The following is a 24,127-nucleotide window of genomic DNA, read 5'->3' as shown; positions in this document are numbered from 1 at the left end:
AAGAAAGGTCCTGGAGGCTATTCCCCTTGCGTCTGTGAGCAGTGCCCTTTGTTGGTCAAGCAGTGAAGCAGAAGTGGGCACTCCAGTTATATGCAAGGTAGGAGTTGGTTGTTAATCTTTGGAATTGAATTCTAGGAGCTGAAGACAGTTTAGTTTTGGACATGTTAAAGCTTTACTTTGCTGAAACTGGATGCTTGGCTCTTCTTCAGCTCACCAGAGTTTGAGTGGGAGGTGGTAGGGATGGATGTGTCAGAGCAGGTTAGATCTCCTCTAAGTCAGGGATGAGGATACCCTGGTCAGGTAGGATCAGGAAAGGGAAAGGAGAAAGGAAAATGTCATTTACAGAGCACCTGCTTTATATGCCTGGCATGCTACATAGGTTATTTATTTATTTATTTTTTAAAAGATTTGTTTATTTACTCATGAGAAACACACAGAGAGAGGCAGAGACATAGGAAGAGGGAGAAGCAGTCCCCCAATTGGGACTCCATCCCAGGACTCCAGGATCACAACCTGCGCCAAAGGCAGAATGTTCAACCACTGAGCTACTCAGGTGCCCCCCTACATAGATTATTTTATTTAATTTTTAAAATACTGACAATACTTATTTTATCAGGAATTTTAGGTAAGGAAACTGAGGCTCCCATGTGTGAAATGATTTATTTAAGGTCACACAGCTAGAAAATGGTGGACTGAGATTCAAACCAGAGCTCCTTCTTTACCTACTACTTTGTGTTACTCTTACTTGACCGTCAGGCCTCTATTTTCAGTCCTCAAATGAGATATGATTGAGAAGCATTCCGTAACCAGTAATGCTCTTGTATCAGTTGCAGGGGGCAGATTGCACAAATTTGGTTTGGGAAGAATTTAATAAAGGGATTGTTTTACAAAGGCATGGGCAGAGTTCAGGAAACCAGTAAGGAAGGATGCAGTCTCCTGGGGCTACTAGCAGTGAGAGAGCCCGTAAAAGAAGACATTTCTTACCAGTATTCTCAACTGTTGGCTTTGCCTTCCCCAGCCGGTGCTTACTTGGTAGCATAAGGACTTGGGCAGATGGCTAAGCACATCCCTGCCGCTGGTAGCTACTAGACTGTATGACTGATGGTTTATAGGAAATCATGTGTGAAAGACTGAACATCCGTTCTGTGGCTCTATCACCTTCTCATTCCTCTTCTGCCTCACCCCTACTCTCTTGGGTGAGTGAGTGAGGGAAGGTTAGGTGGGAAGATTTTAGCTTCCCTGTTTCAGATCTACCTGAACTGGCACGCCTCCTTTATTACTATTTTCCTCCTTTCTCAGAGAAGGTAGTAATACTTCTTTTTCTCAGACTAGTCCTGTATCTGATTTTTCTGTCAGTTATCCCCAGCTCATTTATCTACAACCTGTTATTTTCTTCATACTTCTTTTCCTCACTTAACAAACATCTTTGAGGCTCTCCATCCTAAAATAAAACCAAACCAAAGAGTAAAAGCTATTTCTCTTGACTCCTCCCATCCCTCCTAGCTTCTGTAAGCCATTGCCCTATTTTCATCCCTCCCTATGTCACTGACTTTCCTGTTATTGTGTCTTATACTTCTGTGGCTTAGTCATTCTTTAACTAATTAGTTTCCTAAGTTTATCTAAAACTTGATTGCTAAAACTGACTGATCATTTTCAATCTTTATTTTACTTAGTCTCTCCGTAGACTATACATTATGATTATGGCAGTCTCCACTTTCTTGAAACTTCCTTTCTTTGAATTCTAGATTATCATTATTTCTTGGATTTTTCCTTCCATTTCTGGCTACCTTCACAGTCTTCAAAGACACCTCCTTTGCTTTCCTAATTTCTGGTTTTCCTCATGATGTCATCCTCAGCTCCTTTCAAGATCTGCTGATGTCTTTGTTTGATTCCATCCATCGCATAGCTTCATCTACCACCTATATAAACTCTTGAGTCCTGGGTATATATCTCTAGTCTTGATTTCACTCTTGAGCTCAAGGATAATATTTCTATTTGCTTTCTGAACATTATGGATATCCTATAGGTGTCTCAAAGCTTAACAAAGCTATTCATCCTCTTTTCTAAAACACTTTTATACTATTGTTATATGTTTCTGACCCATTAATGGCATTATCTTTTACTGAATCTCCTATAGTTCATATTAGAGTCTTCTCTTATCCTCCATTTGTCAGGTCTTGTTGCTTCTACCTCCTGGCTAAATTAAGTGGATGCAGAGTATCTGCATTTGCATCCCAGTCTTCCTCCTTTTAGCTAGCTGACTTAGTATATTTACTCTTTGTAGGTTTTGATTTTCTCATGTGTAAAATGGAGATAATAGTACATCTAGAGTTTTTATGGGGTTTAAATGAGCTACTACATATAGTGCTTAGAATAGAGCCTGGCACATAGTAAGTGCTCGATATATGTTAACTATAATTATTTTTAATTTAGCATTTAGTTCCACAAACATTGTTGAATGCCAGGCACTGTGTTGGCACTGTAATGTGAAGAAGAAGGAGTGATCTGATCCCTTTTGCACGAGCTTGCTATTATTGGCATAGATATTACAGGTGTAAATAATTTCATTATCACCTGGGACATGGCTAAGATAAAGGTGAATCTCAGATTTATCTTTTCTAATCTTGCTCTTACCACTTTAATTCATCTGCCATCTGCCTCTCTCTGCTCCATCTTATACTGCTATCTGACATCTTTTTAAAAGCAAATTTAATCTTGTCATTTCTTTGTCTGAAAACCTCCTTTGTTTCCAGGGTGTCAATAGATAAAACCTAAACTTGATACTCAATGATAATTATAACCTTCACCCATATTTACCCTTCAACTAAATATTGTATCTCTCTTCTCTAAGTAGTCTTTGATTAGGCCAGCCCAAACCCGGAACTGTTTTTCAAGTTTATCATGTTCTTTCATGGTGCCGTATTTTTGTACATACTGTTTTAATATGAAGGCCTCTCCCTCTGTTCCCTTTGTGGCCAGTATCTCATTGCTAAAGACTTAAGTAAGACATCATCTCTTTTCTGGAACCTCTTATAGTCTCTCAGGCAGAATTAGTTGCTTTCTTTCATGTCTCTGTAACTTTTTTGTAAATACCTCTGTTAGTAATATTCATTGGAGTTTTTATTTATGTTCTCCAACTGTTTTTATCTGTCTTTGTGTTTCCATTGATTATTTAGCAGTGTGCTCAGTACTTTATCAGTATGGATGTACTTAGTTACAGAGTTAGTGAGTGAGTCCTGCCTGCTGTTTAGGATTGGCTCTGCCCTTTGTTATAGAAGACTATCTCCTGTTCAAAGGTTTCCTTAAGCCTAGTTGCTACCTTCCTTTAGTTGTGAGTTGGTAATGGAGAATCTGGGTGGAAGGGGATGGTGTTAACATAACCTGAGGGCAAAGTGTGAGGCGGTGCCAGGTCTCTGGTTCCTTCAGCCTTTGTTGAGCCTAAAGAGGAAGGACAACTGAACCACACCTTTCCTCTGAATACTACTGAGGGGGTGAGGGGTGTGATAGAGAAGGAGCTGTGAGCTATGGTCTAGGCCAACAGCTATTTTGGTACCTTTCCCCTTTCTCTAGGGAGGGTGTCATGTCATGTCCCCAGGAGTGAGTGTTGTATATATCTGGCAGGAGTGGGGTATATGTATCTCTATATGGGAATGTGTCCCTGTGTTCTTTGCTGAAATGAATGTCCTGCTCTTTTGATTGGCTCTAGATTTCTACCTCTTAAGTATATTCAGCTAGTTAAGGGTCTATTGGGTAATTTCCTACTGGGTAGGCTTCTAGGGAAGGACTGTGACAGGTACAAAATAATTTCTTCCTCAGCCGTCCCAGATGGTTAGAGTCGGATCAAGACTGGATTTCTTTCTTTTTTTTAAGTTTTTTTTTTTTTTTTTTTTTTTTTAAGTAATCTCTACAGCCAGTGTGGGTTTCCAACTCACGTTGGCCCTGGGGCCAAGAGTAGCATGCTCTACTGACTGAGCCAGCCAGGTATGCCAAGACTGTTTTTTTTTGTTTTTTTTTTTTAAGATTTTATTTATTTTTTTAGAGAGCTTGAGCGCATGAGAAAAGTGCAGAGGGAGGCGGGGAGAGGTGTACAGGGAGAGGGAGAAGCAGACTCCCTGCTGAGCGGGGAGCCTCACAGGGGGCTTGATCCCACGACCCGGGGATCATGGCCTGAGCCACAGTCACTTAACTGAGCCACAGTCACTTAACTGACTGAGACACCCAGGTGCCCCAAGACTGGGTTTCTTGATCGTTCATTCATTTGTTCATTCATTTATTTACTTAAGCATTCGTACATTCAGCAAATATTTACTGAGTCCCTGGGTATTGCTTTAGGTACCGGGGATACAACAGTAAACAAAACAGGTAAACCTTGCCCTCAGTGAGCTTGTATTCTAGTGGTGAAGCTAGACAAATAAATAAGCAAATAAGTATCTTTAGATAGTGAAACCTGCTAAGAAGAAAGTAAGATTAGGAAGCTAGAGAGTAAAGATGTGCTAGTTAGATAGAATTAAGTAAGGCCTCTGAGGAAATTGCATTCAGAAACAATGGAGTGTTGTGAACAATGTGAAGGTCAGAAGAGCATTCCAGGTTGAGGGAGTAGAACGTATTCAAGAAGGCCTGTACGAGAAAAGTATGAGTGAGGAGGAGGATGGTAGAAAGTGAATACAGACTAGATCATATAGGGCTCTAAAAGCCACGGTAAGGTATTTGGATTATTACTAGTGTGATGGGAAATCATTGGAGAGTATTCAGTGGGTATACACCTCAAGAGGAGAGGTGTAACATAATTTAGTTTACAAATATTGCTCTGAGGTGCCTGGGTGGCTCAGTCAGTTAAGTATCAACTCTTGATCTCAGTTCAGGTCTTGATCTCAGAGTCCTGAGTTCAAGCTCCAAGTTGGGCTCCACGCTTGGTGTGGAGCCTACTAAGTAACTAAGTAAAAGAAAAAGAAAAAGAAATACCTGTCAGGGAGGTGAGGTGGGAGGCAAGACTGGCAGCACAGAGACCAGATTGGAAACAATTGCAATAGTAAGATATGCTTTGAGGGTATAGGTGATAGGGTTTGCTGCTGTTGAATTAGGTATTAGAATTAAGGAAAAGAAGAAATAAGGAGGATCCTCAAGTTTTTGGCCTGAGCATGTAGGTGAATGTTGGTATCATTTCTTGAGATGGAGAAGGCTGGAGGAGTAACAGGTTTGGTGGTAGAAATGAGTTCTGTTTAAGATGCTATGCATGAGTGGAATTTTCAGTGGATTGGTGGCTCTGAGTTCTGCCTGTTGGGGAGTGGAGAGAGGCAAACTCCTGTTGATCTCTTCCTTTCTCTCTCTCTGAATTAGATTTGCAGGTCTGGACTAGGCAGTGACCTCTGGGCTTACTACTCTAGCCTGGTATATCTTTTGGCTCCATGGCCAGCTACTGGCTCCTACAGACCGGATGAAGCAGACTAGAGATACAAGTGGAGAAAGCCTCCAGCTGGCAGATTCTCAGAGAGTGGCCCTCTGGCCACTGGCCCTGCCCAGCCTGCCTCATGGAGAGGATGAACTGGCTGAGCAGATTGGCCTCCCGGGGCCCTGGGCACCGTGTACCTCAGGGGGCCAATCTGCAGACCCCTGTCATGGCTGATCCTGAGACCTGCCTCATGGTCTTCAAGAATCACTGGTCTCAGGTAGGAGATTCTATGCAAAATGGCCTGATCTACTGGCTACCTGAATCCTCTAACCTGCTGTGTTCTCTCACCATCCCATTTAGTCATCATAACATCTTAGATTCCTTCTATCTTTTGTCTTCTTCAGGTGGTGCGAATCCTGGAGCGGCAAGGACCTCGTGCGGCTGGGGGTGTAGATGATCTCAGTGCTGTGCGCAACCACACTTACCAGATGTTGACACTGCTGGTAGAAGATCGTGCGGTTCCCTCCGCCCCCACGGCCCCTGGGCCCTTGCTGGAGTTTGCTCTGCGTGAGGACCTGCTAACCCGTGTGTTGGCGTGGCAGCTTCAGTGGGATGAGCTTGGGGATGGGGTTGAGGAACGGCGGGCTGAGCAGTTGAAACTGTTTGAGATGCTAGTGAGCGAAGCTCGCCAGCCACTGTTGCGACATGGTCCAGTTCGTGAGGCTCTGCTGACCTTGCTGGATGCCTGTGGCCGCCCTGTGCCCAGTAGCCCAGCACTAGATGAAGGCCTGGTGCTACTTCTCAGCCAGCTATGTGTGTGTCTGGCCCGGGAGCCTTCATTGCTCGAGTTCTTCCTACAGCCACCTCCTGAGCCTGGAGCTGCCCCCCGTCTTCTCCTCTTTTCTCGCCTTGTTCCCTTCGTCCATCGAGAGGGCACGCTGGGCCAGCAGGCTCGTGACGCCCTACTCCTGCTCATGGCTCTGTCAGCTGGGAGTCCCACTGTGGGCCGCTACATTGCAGATCATTCGTACTTCTGCCCGGTCAGCACCTCCTGGGATGGGGGTGGGGTATGGTGTGTAGACACTCGCTATCCAGAAGACGTGGAGGGGCTATGTACTGGGTCCTTCTCCTTTAGGTAGTGACCCCTTGGGTTTGAAAGAAGTACCTGGGGTTGGGGTGGGGATGAAACATGGGCTTAGGTGGATAGCACAGGTACTAAGGTTCTTCATGGGCCAGTGTTCCCAGGTGATGTCCTGGCACATTCAGTAACTAAGTATCTGCTTTAGGAATAGCTCTTTCCCCTACTCCTGTCAAAACTCTGGGTTAGTAACTCCCCTGATTCCCTATTTTTATATTGTCTGCGCTTTTTGTAACTTGTCCTTGGGGATGGCCCCCAGGTGCTGGCCACAGGGCTGAGTGCCCTATACTCCTCACTGCCCCGAAAGATTGAGGTTCCAGGGGATGATTGGCATTGCCTGCGACGGGAGGACTGGCTGGGAGTGCCAGCACTTGCGCTGTTCATGAGTTCCCTAGAATTCTGCAATGCAGTCATTCAGGTGGGATGGGTTCCCAGGAGGTCTGGTCCCTTGGTCATTCTGGGGATATTGCGGGGGAAGGGGGCATATTCCCTGGAGTTCTATTCTGCCATTTTGGGGATAGGGTGCCTGCTTTGTACATTCCACTCCCAGACAGTGGCCACCTCACATTCCTCCACCCTCTTTCTTGTACCCTTACAGGTGGCTCATCCTTTGGTGCAGAAGCAGCTAGTTGATTATATCCATAATGGGTTTCTAGTGCCTGTCATGGGCCCTGCCCTGCACAAGGTGAGAGTTATGGGTGGCAAGGTAGATTAGGGTATTAGGTTAAGGGGTGGTGACCTAAATACCAGAACCAGTGTGGGAGGCAGTGGGCTGGGTCCTCCTCCCTTCTATCCTGTCTGCTCCTGCCTCCTTCTTAGAAGGAAAATGAGTCAGTATATGTGCAGGGAAGCCCTAAATTTCCAAACTTTCCCTTCCCTTCATCCAGACGTCTGTGGAAGAGATGATCGCCAGTACCGCCTATCTGGAACTTTTCCTACGGAGTATCTCAGAGCCTGCTTTGCTCCGTACCTTCCTGCGATTCCTGCTGTTACACCGGCATGACACCCATACCATTCTTGACACCCTCGTTGCCCGAATTGGCAGCAACTCCCGGGTATGGCCCCTACCTCTGTCCTGGCTTACCTGGGTGAGCCATCTTCTCTCTCTGACTGTTGTTCTGGGAGGGTGTGTCTGCCCTTCTTTGGCCTTTGTCTCCAGCAATCACTTCAAAGTTAGGTGGCATTTACTTTACAGTATTAAACTTTGACCATTTTGGGTACAGATTTTAATCTACTCCCTTGCTTTTGTAATATATGAATCTAGAACACAGTTACTTTTTCTGGATAACTGGCCGCTCCTCGTGACTAGAGGTTTTGCCATTGTGCTATACTTGTAATGTAGCATTGGCCTGAGGTTCTCTTTAGCTGTGTATTGTTCTGGGGCCTGCTGTGGGTGACTTGAGATCACTTCTCCAGGTTTTGTGTCTGCTTTGATAGGTGATCCTGCTGCTACTGATATGCTTAGTTTTTCTCCCCTTTGGATTTGCTGCATTTGAACTGCTATAACTTGGAGCACCCATCCACTTACCTACCTACTTAAACATTCCTTTCTGAACATTTATACTCAGGATAAATGGTAAACAAGGTTGACATGGGTGCTGACTTCATGGAGCTTCCTTTATAGATACATAAGCCCATTAATAAAATAATTGAAAATTGTGGTCATTGTTATGAAAAAACTAAATAGGGTGCTTAGAAAATAATAAGGTGGTCAGAAACCTCTCTGAGCTAAGACCTCAAGGTCATGAGAGAGTTTGCCTATTGAAGAACAAGTAATATAAGAGTCTGGGCAGAGGGAGCAACATGCAAAGGACATTAGATGGGGATGAGCTGAATGTATTTGAGGAAATGCAAGACCAGTATGACTGGAGATGTAGTGAGCAAGGGAAAGAAGGGAATAATATGAAAGTAGAAAGGTAGGTAAGATTCAGATCAGGCATGGCCTTGTAGACTATGGTAAAAAGTTTGGATTTTAACCAGCAGAAATATATATGAAATAGGAGTAAGTAGATTCCAAGTAATAAAGACCCAGAGTCTTTCTACGGGAATAAAGCATTCATTTAATTATGGATTTTACGGCATTTGGTTGGCTCTGGAACCATTTTTGTTTCTTATTTTTGTATCTTATTCTTCTTTTTACAAATAATTGAAGTTCCCTAGGTCCTGATGTTTAAAATAGAAGTCCTTGGATTACTAAAGGTTATGGAAAAACCCTTCAAGATAATTGAGATACCTGGTAGTCAGCCTTGTGGTAGGTGAGGTTTCAGGAGAGCTATATTTTGTATAGGTGAGATTTCTGAATAACTGAGGTTACAGATGAGATATTCCACTCTGACTGATGAGACCAGTGTTTCTGAACCAGGTGCACAACTCAGAATTTAAAAATGGCAACAACAGTATTTTCTAGACTCTGCCTGAGATCTCTTGAATTATAATATACAGGGCATACACGTCTTTACATTATTCCAAAAAGTAATTATGATACATGTATGGAGAAATTATTATTGGCAAAAATCAACAGGGAATTGGTGTCAAAGCTTTAATTTTATAAAGATACCAAAAAAGTTTTATTTCTCATTATGCTAAAGTTAGACTATGGTCTTATATCTGTTTGGCCTGATGGAATGTCCTCTTTGTGTTTTGGGACTATTGATTTCCTTCTTAAGGTTGATTTTTCTTTTCCCTATGCCAGGCTCTACCTATCCATCTTGCTTTTGTCTTAATCTTATCCTCACTTCTTTGGTTCTCTCCCATTGTCTTTCGTTTTTGGCATTTGTTTCTATTAGTCTTGGTCCTCTGGTCTCAGGAGCCTTCAAGTTCTTGGGGTATTTCTTCTTGGTTCCTGCTTCTTCGAGGAACCGGAACACTTCTGATTTCAGGATGTAGTTGCTTTCCTTTCCACTGTTTGGCCTTTTTAGGCTTGATCCTGTTGCCCCGACTTTGAACTTCTTTAAGTTTGTCTTCTGTGGCTTAACATCAATCATGCTAGCTCATCTGTCTGTGCACCTATCTGTTTTAATTTCCTATTGCTGTCATAACAAATTACCATAAATATAGAGGCTTAAAACAACACAAATTTATTATCTTGCAGCTCTGTAATCATATATATGTATATGATATGGATTTCGTCAGGCTAAAGTCAAAATGTTTGGTGGGGCGGTGTTCCTTTCTGGAGGCTCTAAGACTGGATCCATTTACCTACTCAGTAGGGTTGTTGGTATAATTTGTTTCCTTCTAGGTATAGGACTGAGATTCCCGTTTTCTTGCCAGCTGTCAGCAGAGGACCATTCCCAGATTCTGAGGCCAACCAAATTCCTTGGTTCATGGTCCCCTTCTATCCTTAGAGCCATCAATGGTGGATCAAGTCTCTCTCATGCTTCAGATTTCTTTTCCTTTTTCTGACCCAGCTAGAAAAAGCTCTCTGCTTTTAAGGACTCATGTGATTAGACGGGTCCATCTGGGTAATCCATGCTACTGTCCACATCTCAAATTCCGTAACCATAACCATACTTTTTTGTCCTGTAAGGTAAAATACTTACAGGTTCTGGAGTTTAGGGCCTGACATCTTTGGGGGGCTATTTTTATACCTACCAAACAACCTTTCAGTGAGTGGGAATGTTTTCCTTGCTAGTTAAAATGGTCATTTAGGGTAAATCTGAACATCTGTGTTGTCCAAAGTGTAAACTGCTGTCTCATCTCTTTCCCACTGCATTTGGCTTTTAATCCTTCCACAGTTATGTAGTAAATGATGAGTGCCTAGACTGTGCAGTTGTGCCCTGGCCCAAGACCCGATAATTGTCTTCAGGGAGCTCCAGGTGCCATATGGGAAGTAGAGGGAAAGTGCTGTGGGGATTCAGAGGAGTCAGGGAGTGCTTACAGGTGTCTGTTCTCTTCTCTTCTCTTAGCCTAGCCACCGAAGAACTACCCTTCTTATTTTCTAAAACAAATGGTTTCCTCTATTCTGGACCCACCTATTTTTTCCTTTTCCTGTCAGCTGTGCTTGAGCTTCTTTTTCTTCTACCTCCTGAGAGATACACCACTGTTGGAGAAGGTGACTCAGACTCCTTGTTCACAGCCCCGCCCACTTCCCAGCTGGGATTCTTCCAGGTTCCCTCTGGCTTCTGTGCTGCTGCAGTCTCCACTGACAGGCATTCCCTCACTTATTACATTGCTGTTGTCTCCTGGCAGCCACTCACTCAGTCCCCGCATTTCTCAGGGTCTCTCTTCATAGGTGTTCATTCCATTAAGTATTGTTGGAAGCTCTGCCAACAGGTATATATAGCCAGAGGGTCTGCCGACGTGTGTGGTCTGTAGAAATACAGAATCTGACACATGGTTCATTCCTGTCTGCGAACAGTTGATGTCTTGCCTACAAAGACCATATGAGCATTTATTTAATACTTGATTATTATGTGCTGGGCCTTGTGCACGTTGTTACTCTAGGAGTGGTTGGTTGGGCCTGGGGCTGGGGGGGTTCCCATTCGGTAAATATCTCGGAGGGTAGAGAGCTCTTATGGTGACTCCGTCCCTCCTCCCCCCCGCCCCCCCCCTCCCAGCTCTGCATGGTCTCTCTGAGTCTCTTCAGGACCCTACTGAACCTCAGCTGTGAGGATGTCCTGCTGCAGTTGGTTCTCAGGTACCTGTGGGGACAGGGCTGAGGGATGGCTGATCCTGACCCCTCTGGGCCTTGTGCACTGCTGGGCAATGGGTTGTATTGGGGTTACTGAGGCCTTTCCTCTTGGAGCCTGGCTTAGCCATGTAGTTCCATTGGCTTAATGTTCTGCCAAGCCTGGTCCTTCCTCATCTATCCTGTGTCCTTTTTCTGCTGTGTTTCCCAGGTATCTTGTCCCGTGTAACCATGTGATGCTGAGCCAGAAGCCAGCTGTACGTGATGTGGACCTCTATGGACGAGCAGCAGACAAGTTTCTCTCCCTAATCCCACGCTGTTGTCGGCATCGTGCCCCTAGCCCACCCCGTCCAGAGCATGCCTCATGGGCACGAGGTGGGCCTAGCAGAGAGGCAGGGAGAAGGGAGGACACCACGGGTATGGCTTGGGTTCTGGGGAGTCTAACAAGAAGGTGGGGCTAGGGTAGGGGGAAGGATGGGGCCATGAGTGGCATTCTATCTTTGGGGAGGTCGATGAGGGGTCTTGCAGGGTAGATCCTTAACTCCACCAAAGAAAATTAGCTTCTGAGCAAAGCTGCTCTTTTTCTTCATTCCAGTCTTGTATTGTTTCTATTTTTCTTTTTTTTTTTGTTTCTATTTTTCATTGTTTCTTTGGTGTTGGGGATGGTGAGAGGGGGTGGTGAATACGGAAAAGCTTAATTTGGAGGGTGGAGAATCAGCTACCTGAATAGGTCACATGTCTTTGTTGCTTCATTGCTTTGTCTCTTAGTCTCCCTAGGTGTCTTGTCCTTCCTCCTAGCCCTCTGTCTCTTTGATCCCTCTTATGTTTTTTTCCCTGTGTAGGCCCTGGAAGCCCAAGTGTTGACTCCTCTTCCGTGGTGACAGTGCCCCGGCCCTCCACACCATCTCGTCTGGCCCTCTTCCTGCGACAGCAGAGTCTGGGTGGCTCAGAATCCCCAGTTCCAGCCCCTCGTTCACCAGGGCTTGCTGCATCCCCAGCCTCCAGCCCTGGCCGAAGGCCCAGCCCTGTGGAGGAGCCTGGTGAGCTGGAAGACAATTACCTGGAGTATCTGCGTGAGGCGCGCTGTGGTGTGGACCGGTGTGTCCGAGCCTGCCGTACCTGGTCTGCCCCCTATGATGGCGAGCGGCCCCCTCCTGAGCCTAGTCCTGTTGGCTCCCGGACTAAGAAACGCAGCCTACTGCCTGAGGAGGACAGGGACAATGTGGGGGAAGGGGAGGAGGAAGAGCTGGGGAGTGGGGGGCTTGCTGGGGGTGCAGGGGAGGGCCCTAGCCACCTGCCTCCTCCCCAGCTCAATGGGGTGCCAGGACCATGGCCTGAGGGGGCAAAGAAAGTTCGACGGGTGCCTCAGGAGGGAGCTGGGGAGCTGCTGGAGGGCACCTCTGGGGGCATGGCAGGACTAGAGGGCTTTGGGCAGGAGCTCCGGGAACTGGAGGTGGCATTGAGCAATGGGGGGGCTGGCTCAGAACCCCCGCTAGAGCCTCCACTACCTCTTGAGGAGGAGGAGGCCTATGAGAGCTTCACCTGTCCCCCTGAGCCCCCTGGCCCCTTCCTCAGCAGCCCTTTGCGGACTCTCAACCAGCTGCCAAGCCAACCCTTCACTGGTAAGCTACTTAGCCTAGGCCTTCTCCTTTGTGTACTCTCTGCATGTACTCGACATGTTTGTGCTGATTTTTGAGACTTCTTGGCCATGTCTTTACTGTGTACTTGCCTAGCTCCTCATCATGTTGCTTGGGTCCCTTCCAGATCCATTTCATGTTATACTTACGTCTCTGTGTCTGTCTGTATGTCTTCATGCTTGTGCTGGTTTGAGTATTGATTTATGTCTGAGCCTTGTATGTCTGTCCTATGTGCATGTTCCTCCTCTTCCCCAATCTGGCCGTTTCCTGGGATTGTGATTAGGATGTTCTGTGTTTGCTGTTTCCTGGTGAATCACAGCAATATATCTGAATAATATATATGGAGGACATACGTGCTATCCTGTATGTGCGGCACCTGTAAGCCATGCTGTTCCCTGCTGTTCCCACCTTTATATTTGTCTGGGTGTTGGGTCTCTTGTCAACTTTTCTGTGGCCCAGGATCAGCTCTTCTGGTGTTCTTCCTCTACTCTGCCCTGGCCTCCTTTCTTCTCCCAGTCTCCTCAGAGAAGGATTCAATTTCAGGTTTTTCCTGTCCCTGTCCTTGTACCTTGTTGGTTGCTGTGACTACCCAGTAAGACTTTCTTAAAAATTATGGTTAGTAGTAAGGACTGAAGCAGATAGAGTGAAATACCTCTTTGAGGGCAAATGACAAAGTGTGGTCCTGAGGTCCCCAGCTGAGTTCTTTGGTCTTTCCAGAGACCCTGGAGCTAGTTTTGACCTGAGTGGCTGGGCTAACTAACTCCTCTTTGATTTTTGTTTGAGAGCCAGTTCTACCATCCCACCTCTTATCTGGTTCTTATCCTTACTCCTCTTACTGTATGGGCAAAAAACACCTCTGAGAAGCAGTGTAGTGCTTTAGATTAGACATACCTTGAATTAGTGTCCATCCGCATCACTGATAGATGTAAACCATGTACTGTTGATACTGGTGCATTGGGAAAACTCAGCACGTGGTAGCTTTTCACTAGGATTATCATCTCTTGGGTGCATGGCAGATATAAGTTGACCAAGGTACCCACCCATCTTCTGGTTGTTTGCAGTCAAGTTATCATGTAGTCAAGTTACCAGTCCAGTCCTAACTGGGCCTGGGATATGCTGCCATCCTGCTTGCACAGCACCAAAACAACTGCTCTAGAGTCATCACAACTCCCTCTTACAGACTAGAAAATATCTTTCCATTTGTTTAGGCTTTGCTCCTTCCTGCCCAATATCCTTGAAAGGTGGTATGTAGGTTTTACCACATTCTTGAAGCAAGCATTAATTGAAACTTATGTCCCTTTTCTTCTTTGTAAACTTATCTGAGCTTTTTGAATTTTCTCTTGCAAGAGTGACCCAATGAGAGAAACAGAAGGACAAAGTTATGGGGTATCTTTGGGACCCTGTTAAGCTAGAGTTGTATGGAGCTAAGACTAGTATCTGGAGTGGCGAATGTTCTAGGATCTTTTTCAGAATTCATTGCCTCTTTCCCTTCATTGTTCTCCTTAGTTCATAGTGCAGTTTTTGGGTATAATTTCCTTTTCTTACAGATCCCTGGTCAGATAGACCTTGATGGCTCTAGAGTCCTCATGCTTTTTGATCTAGCTCAGTTGAGACCAATTCTCCTGGCAGATCATTCTAATCCCTTCTGTTATCTTCTCACCTGGCAGAGTCTCCCCTGAATCATTTTCCTCTGGCTGTGAACTAAACTCTTTTTTTCCTATGAATTCTCTTCTGCCTTCTTGGTTCCCAGTTCCTAAACACAGCTGATTTCTTTTTGGGCTTCCAGAGATTTCTCTCCTATATTGAAGTTGGCCTGTGTAGTCACCTTTGTTTTTGCTACGGTTCATTCTTGCTTTCTTCTGACCCATATGTGGTGTTATCCTTTGTCATGTGTGTAACCTGATTCTTCTTTTGGTTCCAATCACTTTCTTGCTCATTCTTTTTTCTTTTGTGCCTCTTGGGTGAAGCTTAAAAAACTGGGAGAGGTTATGTAGCTTATAGTTATTATTGAGTACTTAGAATTTGCTAGATCTTGGGCTAACTGCTTTGTAAGAATATCTTTTTGATCCTTTTAATAATCTTGTGAGGTGGGTATATTTTATTTTGCCAAGTGGGAAACCATGCTTGGAGAATTTTGATTCATCCAGTAACCTAACTAGTAAAAGATAAAGCTGGAATTTGAAACCCGGGTCTGTCTGACTTCAGAGCCTATGATCTGACTCTTCATCTTGAGTGTGTGTAAAGCTGGCATCTGGACTCTTATGAGTCCATGTGGTGTCTGCCATTTTATCTCCTCCAAAGTAGGTGATCACAGGATATTTAAACATACCCAGAGACTGACATACAAAAAATTTTCATCTAGTTGGGGGCGGTCTCTTGGTTTTGGGAGGAATGAGTGTGATGTGCATTGTGTTCAGGCCTTGTATCCTTGTGCCCACCCTCCCCCAGGCCCCTTCATGGCTGTGCTCTTTGCCAAACTCGAGAACATGCTGCAGAACTCCGTCTATGTCAACTTCCTGCTGACGGGGCTGGTGGCCCAGCTGGCCTGTCACCCCCAGCCCCTGCTCCGCTCTTTCCTGCTCAACACCAACATGGTCTTCCAGCCCAGTGTCAAGTCCCTGCTGCAGGTGTGCGATGCATGCATGCATGGGTGCGTCCAGGCTCCATGGTGGGCCAGGCCCGCAGCTGGAGTGGCCCTGGGGGGACTGGGAACAGGCTCAGTGGGACTAGAAAGGACTGTCAGTCTAGAGCCACACAGAAGTGTCATGAAGTTGTGCTTCATAGGTGCTGGGTTCTGTGAAGAATAAAATTGAGAGCTTTGCGGCCTCCCAGGAAGACTTCCCAGCACTGCTGTCCAAAGCCAAGAAGTACCTCATTGCCCGTGGCAAGTTGGATTGGGCCGAGGGCCCTACAGCAGGACCTGCCCCCCGCCGCTCTGATCCCCTAGGTGAGGCCTACCCCACCACTCTACCCCTCTCCCTACCTTCCCTAGATAGCTTATTAGCCAAGGTTAGTTTTGAGCTCTTAAGAGTGAATTCTGTGCCATGAAGTGAGGAATTGCAGAAAATTGAGTCTTGATGTTTGTTTATTTGGCTCTGGTCAGAGGATAAAATACAGTTACATCCACCAAGAGCCAAATCAGCAGCACCAGCAAAAACTGCTTAGGAGTTGAGGACAGGCAAGGGGACAGAATAGTCTCTAGATTGAGGTATTGTTACTGCTCGGGAAAGGACATGGCATTTGACATGGTCTTTGAGAGATAGTTAAGACTTGGGTAGGCAAAAGAATGGGATGGCTTTATTCTTTTGTCCAGGGGACTGTAGGAACTATTTAGTTGGAGCAGGGGATTTAGAAGGTGGTGGAATAGTTGGTAGTAAGGCTGGAAAGATTTGGCCAGAGCAGTAGGTGCTCAGATTAGAGATTGAGCGGAGTAGAAGTTGTGATCTTTTAGGCAGTGAGAACCCACTGGAGGTTTGTAGATGTGAGACTGGAGAGATAAGCATGTTAAGTTCATGTGCTAGGTGAATTAGAGACAGGAGAAAATAGAGTCAAGAGGCTTCTGCTGTATTGCAGCTGTGACCAGCAAGGCTTGAATTAGAATAGTGGAAACAGAAAGGAAGAATTGGATAAGGTAGGAAATGGAAAGGAAGTATTGGCAGAATCTGGTGAATGGTTGTGATATATAGTGAAGAAGGAAGAGTTAAATATGCAAGTGTCTACTTGCCGTATGTGCTGGCCGTTGGCTTTGGAACAGGAAGCTCAGGGAGATACAAGATGAGACATCTGCTTTCTAAGAGCTGACAGTCAGTCTAGAGAGTGACTAGAGAAGTGTCATAACTGAGAAAGCAAGGTCCCAAAGGTGGTAGATGTAGTGGCATCTAGTGCACGAGGAAAGGATTAACTTTGGATGGGAAAAATTCCCCCTCCCGTCCAGGCAAATAAGGATAGATAAAAGGTGGAAATGATATGTATCCATGGAGTTGTGAGGTGCAGAGAGGAAGGTCAGGAAATTGAAGTCCTTTATTTGCTAATTAAAATAGGAGGCAAAATAATCTGCTAAGAGCAAGAGAGCAGCAATAAAATGGAGGATCTTGAGAGATGTGGGTTGGGAAGACAGTACCAGAATGGTTATTATACGGCTGAAGTTCCTTAGCATGATTCCCCCATGGTACAGTACTGTGAAGGTGTCTTATGTCCATAGTACTGGTACTGTGTTCACTGTGGAGGTAAATAAGAGTCTGAACCCTTGAGTTTACAGATTACTATATGAGATAGAAGACCTATATATACTTAAGTTATTTCAATACAGTGTGATAAAGGCAGTGAAATGGGAAGCCAGTGGAGGGTAGATCAGAAGAGGTTTCTCAGAGGGGTGGGGATAATGAGATTAGGCCAAGGATGAAAACAGTAAGGAGAGTAAAAATAAGGTAGAGAGGGCTACCAAAGCATGAAAAGAGCCTAGAGGATTTCAGGAAAAGCAGATAGTGTGGGTACAAAGGCAGGGGAAGGTATAAAGAGTTTGGAGAAGGGGCCGGAGGGGGCATGTGAGCCTGGTTGTGAAGGCTTCTGAATGCCATATTTAATAGATCTGTGTAGCATATCTCTGTAGCCAATGTTAGAGATAGAGAATGGGAACTGTAGCATGCTCTAGAGGCTAGATCCTCAGAGTCTAGGCCCTACATATTGGACAAAGATCCAGATCCAGGAATCTAGGAAGAAAATTATAGGAGAGAGGGCAATATTTTAAATGGTTTATTTGAGTCTAAGCTGAGATGAAGTTGTCTGGCCATGTAAAGTTGTCTAAGCTGATGTGAATTAGAAAGGGTGCTTTGGTAGATAGAGGAGAGGGATTGGTGGTAGGCAAAGTGGGGGCATAGGAAAACAGATTCTGGAGGGTTAGTGGAGTTTGAGAGAAGTGGTAAAGCCCCTGAACTGTGACTGCATATATGGCCCTGTGGTTGTGGAAGGAGCAGAGGATATGGGTCATGTGTTATAGGCAGGCAGAGGGAAGGTGGAAGTGGTTGGCTCCAGTTCAGGAGCATAAGGTAAGGGTGTGTTATGGACTAAGGAGAAAGAGCTTAGTGATGGTAGAATATTGATTGGAAAGGGAGTAGTGAGAGAGTCCCTGGGGTGAGAGGGTGTGAGGAAGGGGTCTTGGTTAGGAATAAGTGGCTCAAGTGTTGACTGACGGATGGTTGGCTGGGTGGGGAGGCTGGATAGAGGGAAGAAGGTTCGGCAGGCAGCATTTTGGTTTTCGAGTCCTAGTTGAGACGTCCATGAACCCAGGGAGGGGGGCATCTCTCTCAGATGGGGAGAGTGTGCCTGACCCCAGCACCTTCACAATCCCCGATACCCATTTATTCCCAGTGAAGAGCCGGAGGCCATCCTTGGGGGAGTTGCTCCTGCGGCATGCACACAGTCCAACCAGGGCCCGGCAGGCGGCACAGTTGGTTCTTCAGCCTGGGAGAGACGGCGCAGGACTTGGCCTAGGTGGGGGCTCCCCTGGGGCTTCAACTCCAGTTCTGCCCCCTCGGGGTGGGGCCCCTGAGCGCCAAGGTGAGGCTCTGCGAGTCAAGAATGCGGTCTACTGTGCAGTCATTTTCCCTGAGTTTCTCAAGGAGTTGGCTGCCATCTCCCAGGCCCATGCTGTCACCTCGCCTTTCTTGTTGGATACTTCAGAGGAGGGATCTGGCCCTCCTGTCTCAGGCTTTGGGCCCCTCAATCCTTAACTTTCTTCCATGGACAATCAGAGCCTCGCGTGGCCTGGGCCAGGGCCGGGGTGTAGGCTCCTTTTTATGTTTGGAGGCAGTGGCAAGAGGACTTTTTAATTTATTTCCGATGAATGTTTTATGGAGAACTTGTTGCAATATGTATAAAAGGGAAATCTCTATTCTGTGCTCATTCTTCTTTCCCACCCTTTTTTCTGGGGCTGCAGCCCCAGGAAGGTTGTATATTAATGGGGAGGTCAGGGGTAATTTCTCTCTCATGGGGACATTGGTACTAAGGTTTCAAGGTGCTTCTTATGCCCTTAAAGGATGAGGGGGTCATGGAGCCTAGGGAAGAAAGTAGGAACTCTCCTCCATCCCCCAGAAGGAAGAAGCAGCATGGGCCCAGCATGGTTTGGGGGAGCAGCAGCTGATGTTTATTGGGGACCAGTATCCCTATGCCAGATCTTGGGGGCCTCGCCCCCTGCATCTCTCGCCTCAGCTTCATTCGTCGCTGTCGAATTCTGAGGACAGACCCTGCAGCAGGGGCAGGGACATGGAGTGCCGGTCGGGGTCCCCGGGGCCCCCACCCTGGACTCCTGGTGGGGGGCTGCGGGGGCTGAAGAGCCAGTTCTCTGCCAGGGTTGGGGATAGTCACAGCTTGACTCATGCCCTGGTCTTTCTGCCTCCCTGGTCCCTCCCTGGCCCTCTGTGCTGTGCCCACCCCCTCACCAGGACCAGGCTTCCACCTCATTGCCCCCCAGCTCCCTCATTCCATCCCCTTTACCAGGATCCAGTGTGGAGTTAAGGGTGCCCCCACACATTCCTGGGGCACACATTCCTATATTCCCTATGCTCTTTCCCTCCACCCGATCTCATCCCTCTCAGCTTCATATCCCCTATTAGTACCTGATAACATCTGGGGCCTCCTGCGGAAGGGGTTTCGACCCTTGTAGGAGAATCTGGTGGGTCTGCCTCCTGGCCTTTCCTGTGGAGGTGGTGTAGGTGGGGCTGGGACAGGTGGGGGCACATCAGCAGCTTCAGGGGTATTGGCAGGGGCGGATGTAGGGGCCAGAGATGGCATGATGCCGAGGTTGGGTCTGACCCAGTTGGCACCATGGGGCAGTGGATCTTTGGTCAGAGGCTTCTGCGGTCCCAGCACTCCTTTGGGCTGCAGTGAAAACTTGAGGCAGGAGAAGGCAACAGGCAGTGACCGCTGTAACCGAAGCAGCTGGGGCTCATGGGCTGTAGGTAACAGCCCGAGCTGCAGCCAGGAACAGGAGAAGACCTGGTAGATGACATAGATGCTGTGGGTGCTTCGGAGCCAGGGAAGATTTTGCTGTAGGCTCACCTGCCCTGGTGGCAGCAGCAGGAAGGCCACCTTCTTGCGCAGGCCACCCATGTGCAGGCGGATCCGGCAGGGCTGCCCATCCAACAGTCGCATTTCTTCATAGGCTATCTCTGCTCTGCCGTTTGGTGAGTATTCCCGAGTGCAGTGCGCAAAGGCACCCTCAGACCCTGCCTGCTCCAGGAGGTTCGGTAGTGGCCCCACTGGTTGTAGTGCCCGCCGACCCTGCCGACCTGGTAAAGCCAGGCGGGTGTGGGCTGGGCGGGACTGCTTCACTAGCACACCCAGTAGGTCATAGCAGGCTGCATCCGACAGGAAAGGGACTGCCACTACATTGGGCCCAAAGCGCTCCTCGATAACCTGCAGATGGCCAGTTTATAGGTCAGGGACTGAGTCAGGAGTTACCTGGTAGCCTACTCTAGATTGACCCTCCCACTGTTCACTGTAACTATATCTCCACAATGTGCTCAGACTGTTAGGTTTCCTCCTTATTTCCTAGTTCTGTCCTGTAGCAAACCCTTGAATGTCTACCATGTGCCAGACCCTGCAGATACTGGGAATACATAAAAACATGAGATTTAGTCTAATGGAGGAGACAAAAATACAAACAGTAGTCAGCTAAATAAAATAATAGCAAGGTGTGGAGGAGACCAGAAGTGATTTAACACCTTTTGTCTTTGACACAAGAGGATCAGAGAAGGTTCCTAGGTGGTAATACTTGAGCTTTGAGGAAATTAGCTAGGTAGGATGGTCAATCCAGGGAGAGGATACAGCCAGTTAAAAAACCTGAACTTATAAACTAAGAAGGGCAATTCAGGAACGCATAATTTCCTAGTACTTAAACATAGGGTCTGAAGAGGGACAGGAATACGGGAACTAGACTATGGAAGATCTTGTGTGTGCTAAGTGATAGGGATATGATACTGAGGTCAATGGAAAACCACTTGGAGGGCTCTGGGTAAGAGGAGCAGGATCAGAAAGGTGCTTTAGAAAATTATGTTGAGGGATGCCTCAGTGGCTTAGCGGTTGAGCATCTGCTTTCGGCTCAGGGTGTGATCCTGGAGTTCCGGGATCGAGTCCCACATCGGGCTCTCGCCATGGAGCCTTCTTCTCCCTCTGCCTATGTCTCTGCCTCTCTCTGTGTCTCTCATGAATAAATAAAATCTTTAAAAAAAAGTTAATGTTGAATAGCAAGACAAAATAAGGAGAGAGAAAGATCAGTTAAGAGTATTATAATACTGCAACCAAAACATGGTGAGGCCTTCAACTAAAATCATGGAGGACGATCTGTAGGGTATAGAATTAGTAGAAGTTGGTCAGTTAAGGAGTCTGGGAAAAGGAATCATGAAGGAATAGTCTTAGATGACTGGTTAGATGGGTGATGTCATTCACTACAGTGGGTACACAGGGAGAGGTTTGGAATGACCACTCTTCAACATCTGCTCTGGCTGCAAGGAGTAGTGTTAGGGATTTGAGGCCTCATCTCTGTAATGCTGGTCCCAATATGCTTTTAGGGATTCTAGTTCCTGTTGGTTTTGTCCTTCTTATCTTGGCTTTTGGTTTGGTAATCCAGTTCTGGAAAGTTTAACTTCATGACCAACTTGGAAACCTTGTAAGATCTCCTCTAGTAATTGTACGTAGGTTTGCTCTCTACTCACCAAAGATATTGCTGGCCGAGACTCTGGCTCTGTGTTCTGTTAGAGAGTACAGAAAATTCCCTGTTTGGGTCCCTTTTCTGTTTGAGACCTATTCTGAAAATGCTCTGTTCTACTCCTCTTCCTCAGCCCCCAGTTCCAACATGTCTGTCTCCCTATTGCTGGCATTGGCCACTTTGATGGTCTTCTGGTAGAATTCATCAATGATCCCTTAAGGCCAGTTTGGATTTTGCTACATAGAGCTGTTTTGGAAGTGCTGCCCCATAGCATGAGAGGAGAGTAGCTAACTGATATAGTTGCACTTAAAACAAGCTGAGATAGCTTGAAGTCCATGTCTTTTGTCACCTAGCAAGGAAATAAATGGTGCTCTTTCTGAATCTGCATGGAAGAATTTCCCATCATTCCTCTCCTTTGCTTCATTGAGACATGGAATTCTTTCTGGTGGGGGCATCAGGCTGAAGGACAGGGCTCTGAGAAGGTCCATTTGGGTTACTAGGGGTGACAGCAGAGCACTGGTGGTTTGGCATTTTTGTATAGAATGGTCTGACAAAGAAAGTGTAGTCACTATATAGCTTTAGAATGCTACCCTAGCTGGTCCCTAGTATCCTATACAAATAAGACAAATAGGAGTGTCCCCAGAAGGGGATACTTTAATGGGATCTTGACATTTAAAATTCCTAGTTCTGGGGCACCTAGGTGGCTCATTTGGTTAAGCATCTTCTTTGTTTTTGGCTCAGGCCATGATCTCAGGGTCCTGGGATTGAGCCCTGCATTGGGCTCCCTGCTCAGCTGGGGGTCTGCTCCCTTGCCCTCTGCCCCTTCTCCCTGCTTGTGTTCTCTTTTTCTGTCTCATAAATAAAATCTTAAAAAAAAAAAAAATCCTAGTTCTTATGGTCCAAGTGTCTGTTTAAAGATGAATCCCTGATTTAGTTGGAGGCTTTTTCCCAGAGTATAGATACTGCCTTTTGTGGGGGATTTATTATTAGTCCCTCTTTCTTACCCTTGAGGCCCCCAGTAGTTATACTAAAATAGGGAAAATAAGGCACTCATTTCTATGCCAGGGTGACTATTCTTGGTAGAGTCACCATTTGAGACCACTACCTGTTCTCACTGCACTTTTACTTCTGGGTGAGTTCTGTGAGACATAGAGGCCTGCAAATTGAGATCTCCCAGGGGCAACCTGGGAAGGTGAGTGTGGAAGACTGTCTTCCTGGAGGTACCTTGGCTGGTTTGGATTCTGAATGAGGAACTCTTGAGCCACATTCTGGTTAGCTGTATGTTCTACAAAGTGTTCAGTAAACTCTCAGCAGTTCTGGAGAGAGGAAACCAGGTCACTCAGAGGTGTCCTGCGCCTTGATTTTGGAAAATATTACCAGTGATTTATCCTCAATGTCTATGTTGCCTTTCCTGATAATTTTGCCTTTAACTAGGGAATTTTTCTGATGGTCAGAGATCGTGTAACTTTTTACTAGTTGATGATCACATTAACGTTCATCCTAATGAAATGTTTGATCTTGTCTAGATCAACCTTTTACACAGCTGAAACCAGGTACTTTGAACTTGGGAGGGCCTTGGCTTCTGTTTCTACTTCCCTGGGAGGCTGACCTTTGTGGTGAGCTGCTGGAGTTACATGCTATTAAAGTTGCTTTGAGTCTGATAGGCACTACTGTAGGATGGTTTTTTTAAACTTGCTTGGCTGCCTTCAATGAGTGTTTGAAATTCATTATTCTTCAAATTACATAACTGGAATCCGATCCCTAAATTCTCCAAATTCAGAAATTGAGCCATCCTGATTTGGTGGGACATCTGCCTGCTCCTGAAAATCCACATATTTTGCTCAAAACCCAAATTTTCCATTCTGTGGAAGTTAAAGGTGAAGAGGTCGAAGTTTCTTTAGAAAGTTTAAAGGGCCCTTTGTGATCAGCCCCTGTACCTCTTTGGCCTCATTTTCACTACTACTCATTTGAACTCTACTCTAGAGGACTATTTGTAGTTCACAAATACATAGTTTTCTTTTTCCTCTCCTGGCTTTTGTATGTGCTCTACCTTTAATTAGGACACTATTCACTCACTCACTCACCTGCCCACCTACTCGTTAACTCAGGTGTTTATTAAGCACCAATTATGAATCAGGAATTCCTTTTCCCTCTCCATGAGAATAATTTCTCCTTGCCTAGCTAGAATGTCACTCTCCAGGAAGTCTTCCTGACCTAAGTCCTACATTGATTTAGCACTTATTTCTGTTCTCACTGATTCCTATTGCTTTTCAAGGAAACTTTTTCCAGTTTTGCAATTGTGATAACGAAATTGGACTGTGTGCAAAGCACTTAGTGCAGTGTCTGGCATGTGAACAAGCACTGAGTAAATACTAGTTACTATTGTCTCCAGGCTTCCCACCCCTTCCTACTCATAAGTTGCTCAGACTCATCTAGGTTACACTTTGTTACTTTCTTTTTAGCCCTCTTACTTTATCCTTGATGAGAGCCCACGTGGCATCAGCTTCATCCAGTGTCAGCAGGTGGGGGGTACCAACTAACATGGTGGGTTGTGGGAGGGGTTAGGCAGGGCAGTGGCTGCTGCAGGAACCCCAAGCTGCCCAAGGAGGTGAGGCCCCAGGCCTCAGGCTTT

At 46.2% G+C, this 24,127-nt stretch overlaps 2 protein-coding genes across 19 annotated transcripts in view; one reads left to right on the top strand and one right to left on the bottom strand.

Annotated features, from left to right (window-relative positions):
• FHIP1B (FHF complex subunit HOOK interacting protein 1B) overlaps positions 1-18,681 on the top strand; it is a 23,540-nt gene extending 4,859 nt beyond the window's left edge. For 4 of the 13 annotated variants that reach the window (XM_025459273.3, XM_025459274.3, XM_025459275.3 and 1 more), the window contains 11 exons: positions 5,338-5,666; positions 5,794-6,429; positions 6,787-6,945; positions 7,126-7,212; positions 7,415-7,615; positions 11,084-11,163; positions 11,366-11,571; positions 11,997-12,776; positions 15,240-15,418; positions 15,576-15,738; positions 18,159-18,681. In XM_025459273.3, the coding sequence (XP_025315058.1) occupies positions 5,529-5,666; positions 5,794-6,429; positions 6,787-6,945; positions 7,126-7,212; positions 7,415-7,615; positions 11,084-11,163; positions 11,366-11,571; positions 11,997-12,776; positions 15,240-15,418; positions 15,576-15,738; positions 18,159-18,520 (2,991 nt within the window). In that variant the 5' untranslated portion in view covers positions 5,338-5,528 and the 3' untranslated portion in view covers positions 18,521-18,681. Of the gene's footprint in view, positions 1-3,898; positions 3,982-5,337; positions 5,667-5,793; positions 6,430-6,786; positions 6,946-7,125; positions 7,213-7,414; positions 7,616-11,083; positions 11,164-11,365; positions 11,572-11,996; positions 12,777-15,239; positions 15,442-15,575; positions 15,739-18,158 lie in introns of those variants that run through there. The other 9 variants (XM_025459279.3, XM_049098664.1, XM_025459276.3 and 6 more) reach the window with 8 other exon arrangements.
• On the bottom strand, positions 8,579-24,127 carry C21H11orf42 (chromosome 21 C11orf42 homolog). Of its 6 annotated transcripts, none has more exons than XM_025459290.3 (4): positions 23,967-24,125; positions 21,503-21,538; positions 19,406-20,204; positions 8,579-10,896 (listed from the first exon to the last, which is right to left on the bottom strand). In XM_025459290.3, exons 1-4 carry the CDS (start codon positions 24,036-24,038, stop codon positions 10,865-10,867), a joined length of 939 nt encoding a protein of 312 aa, XP_025315075.1. In that variant the 5' UTR covers positions 24,039-24,125; the 3' UTR covers positions 8,579-10,864. The 6 variants fall into 6 exon arrangements, with proteins under 6 accessions (XP_025315075.1, XP_025315072.1, XP_025315071.1 ...); XM_025459286.3 differs by lacking the exon at positions 8,579-10,896 and adding an exon at positions 18,701-19,033 and having other exon boundaries at positions 23,967-24,127; XM_025459291.3 differs by lacking the exon at positions 8,579-10,896 and adding an exon at positions 18,908-19,020.

Source organism: Canis lupus, chromosome 21, assembly GCF_003254725.2.
Source record: "Canis lupus dingo isolate Sandy chromosome 21, ASM325472v2, whole genome shotgun sequence".
NCBI classification, from domain to species: Eukaryota; Metazoa; Chordata; class Mammalia; order Carnivora; family Canidae; genus Canis; species Canis lupus.
Note: the sequence above shows the minus strand (reverse complement) of the source record. Positions and strands in the feature narration are given on the sequence as shown.

Excerpts from the sequence above, each read along its gene's own strand:
- C21H11orf42 (XM_025459286.3), bottom strand. The coding sequence starts at position 24,038 with ATGTTAGTTGGTACCCCCCACCTGCTGACACTGGATGAAGCTGATGCC. Across the intron at positions 20,205-21,502 it reads CTCGGCCAGCAATATCTTTG|GTTATCGAGGAGCGCTTTGG; the intron begins GTGAGTAGAGAG and ends GGCCATCTGCAG. Across the intron at positions 19,034-19,405 it reads GAGGCCCCAGATGTTATCAG|GGTCTGTCCTCAGAATTCGA; the intron begins GTACTAATAGGG and ends CCCCTGCTGCAG.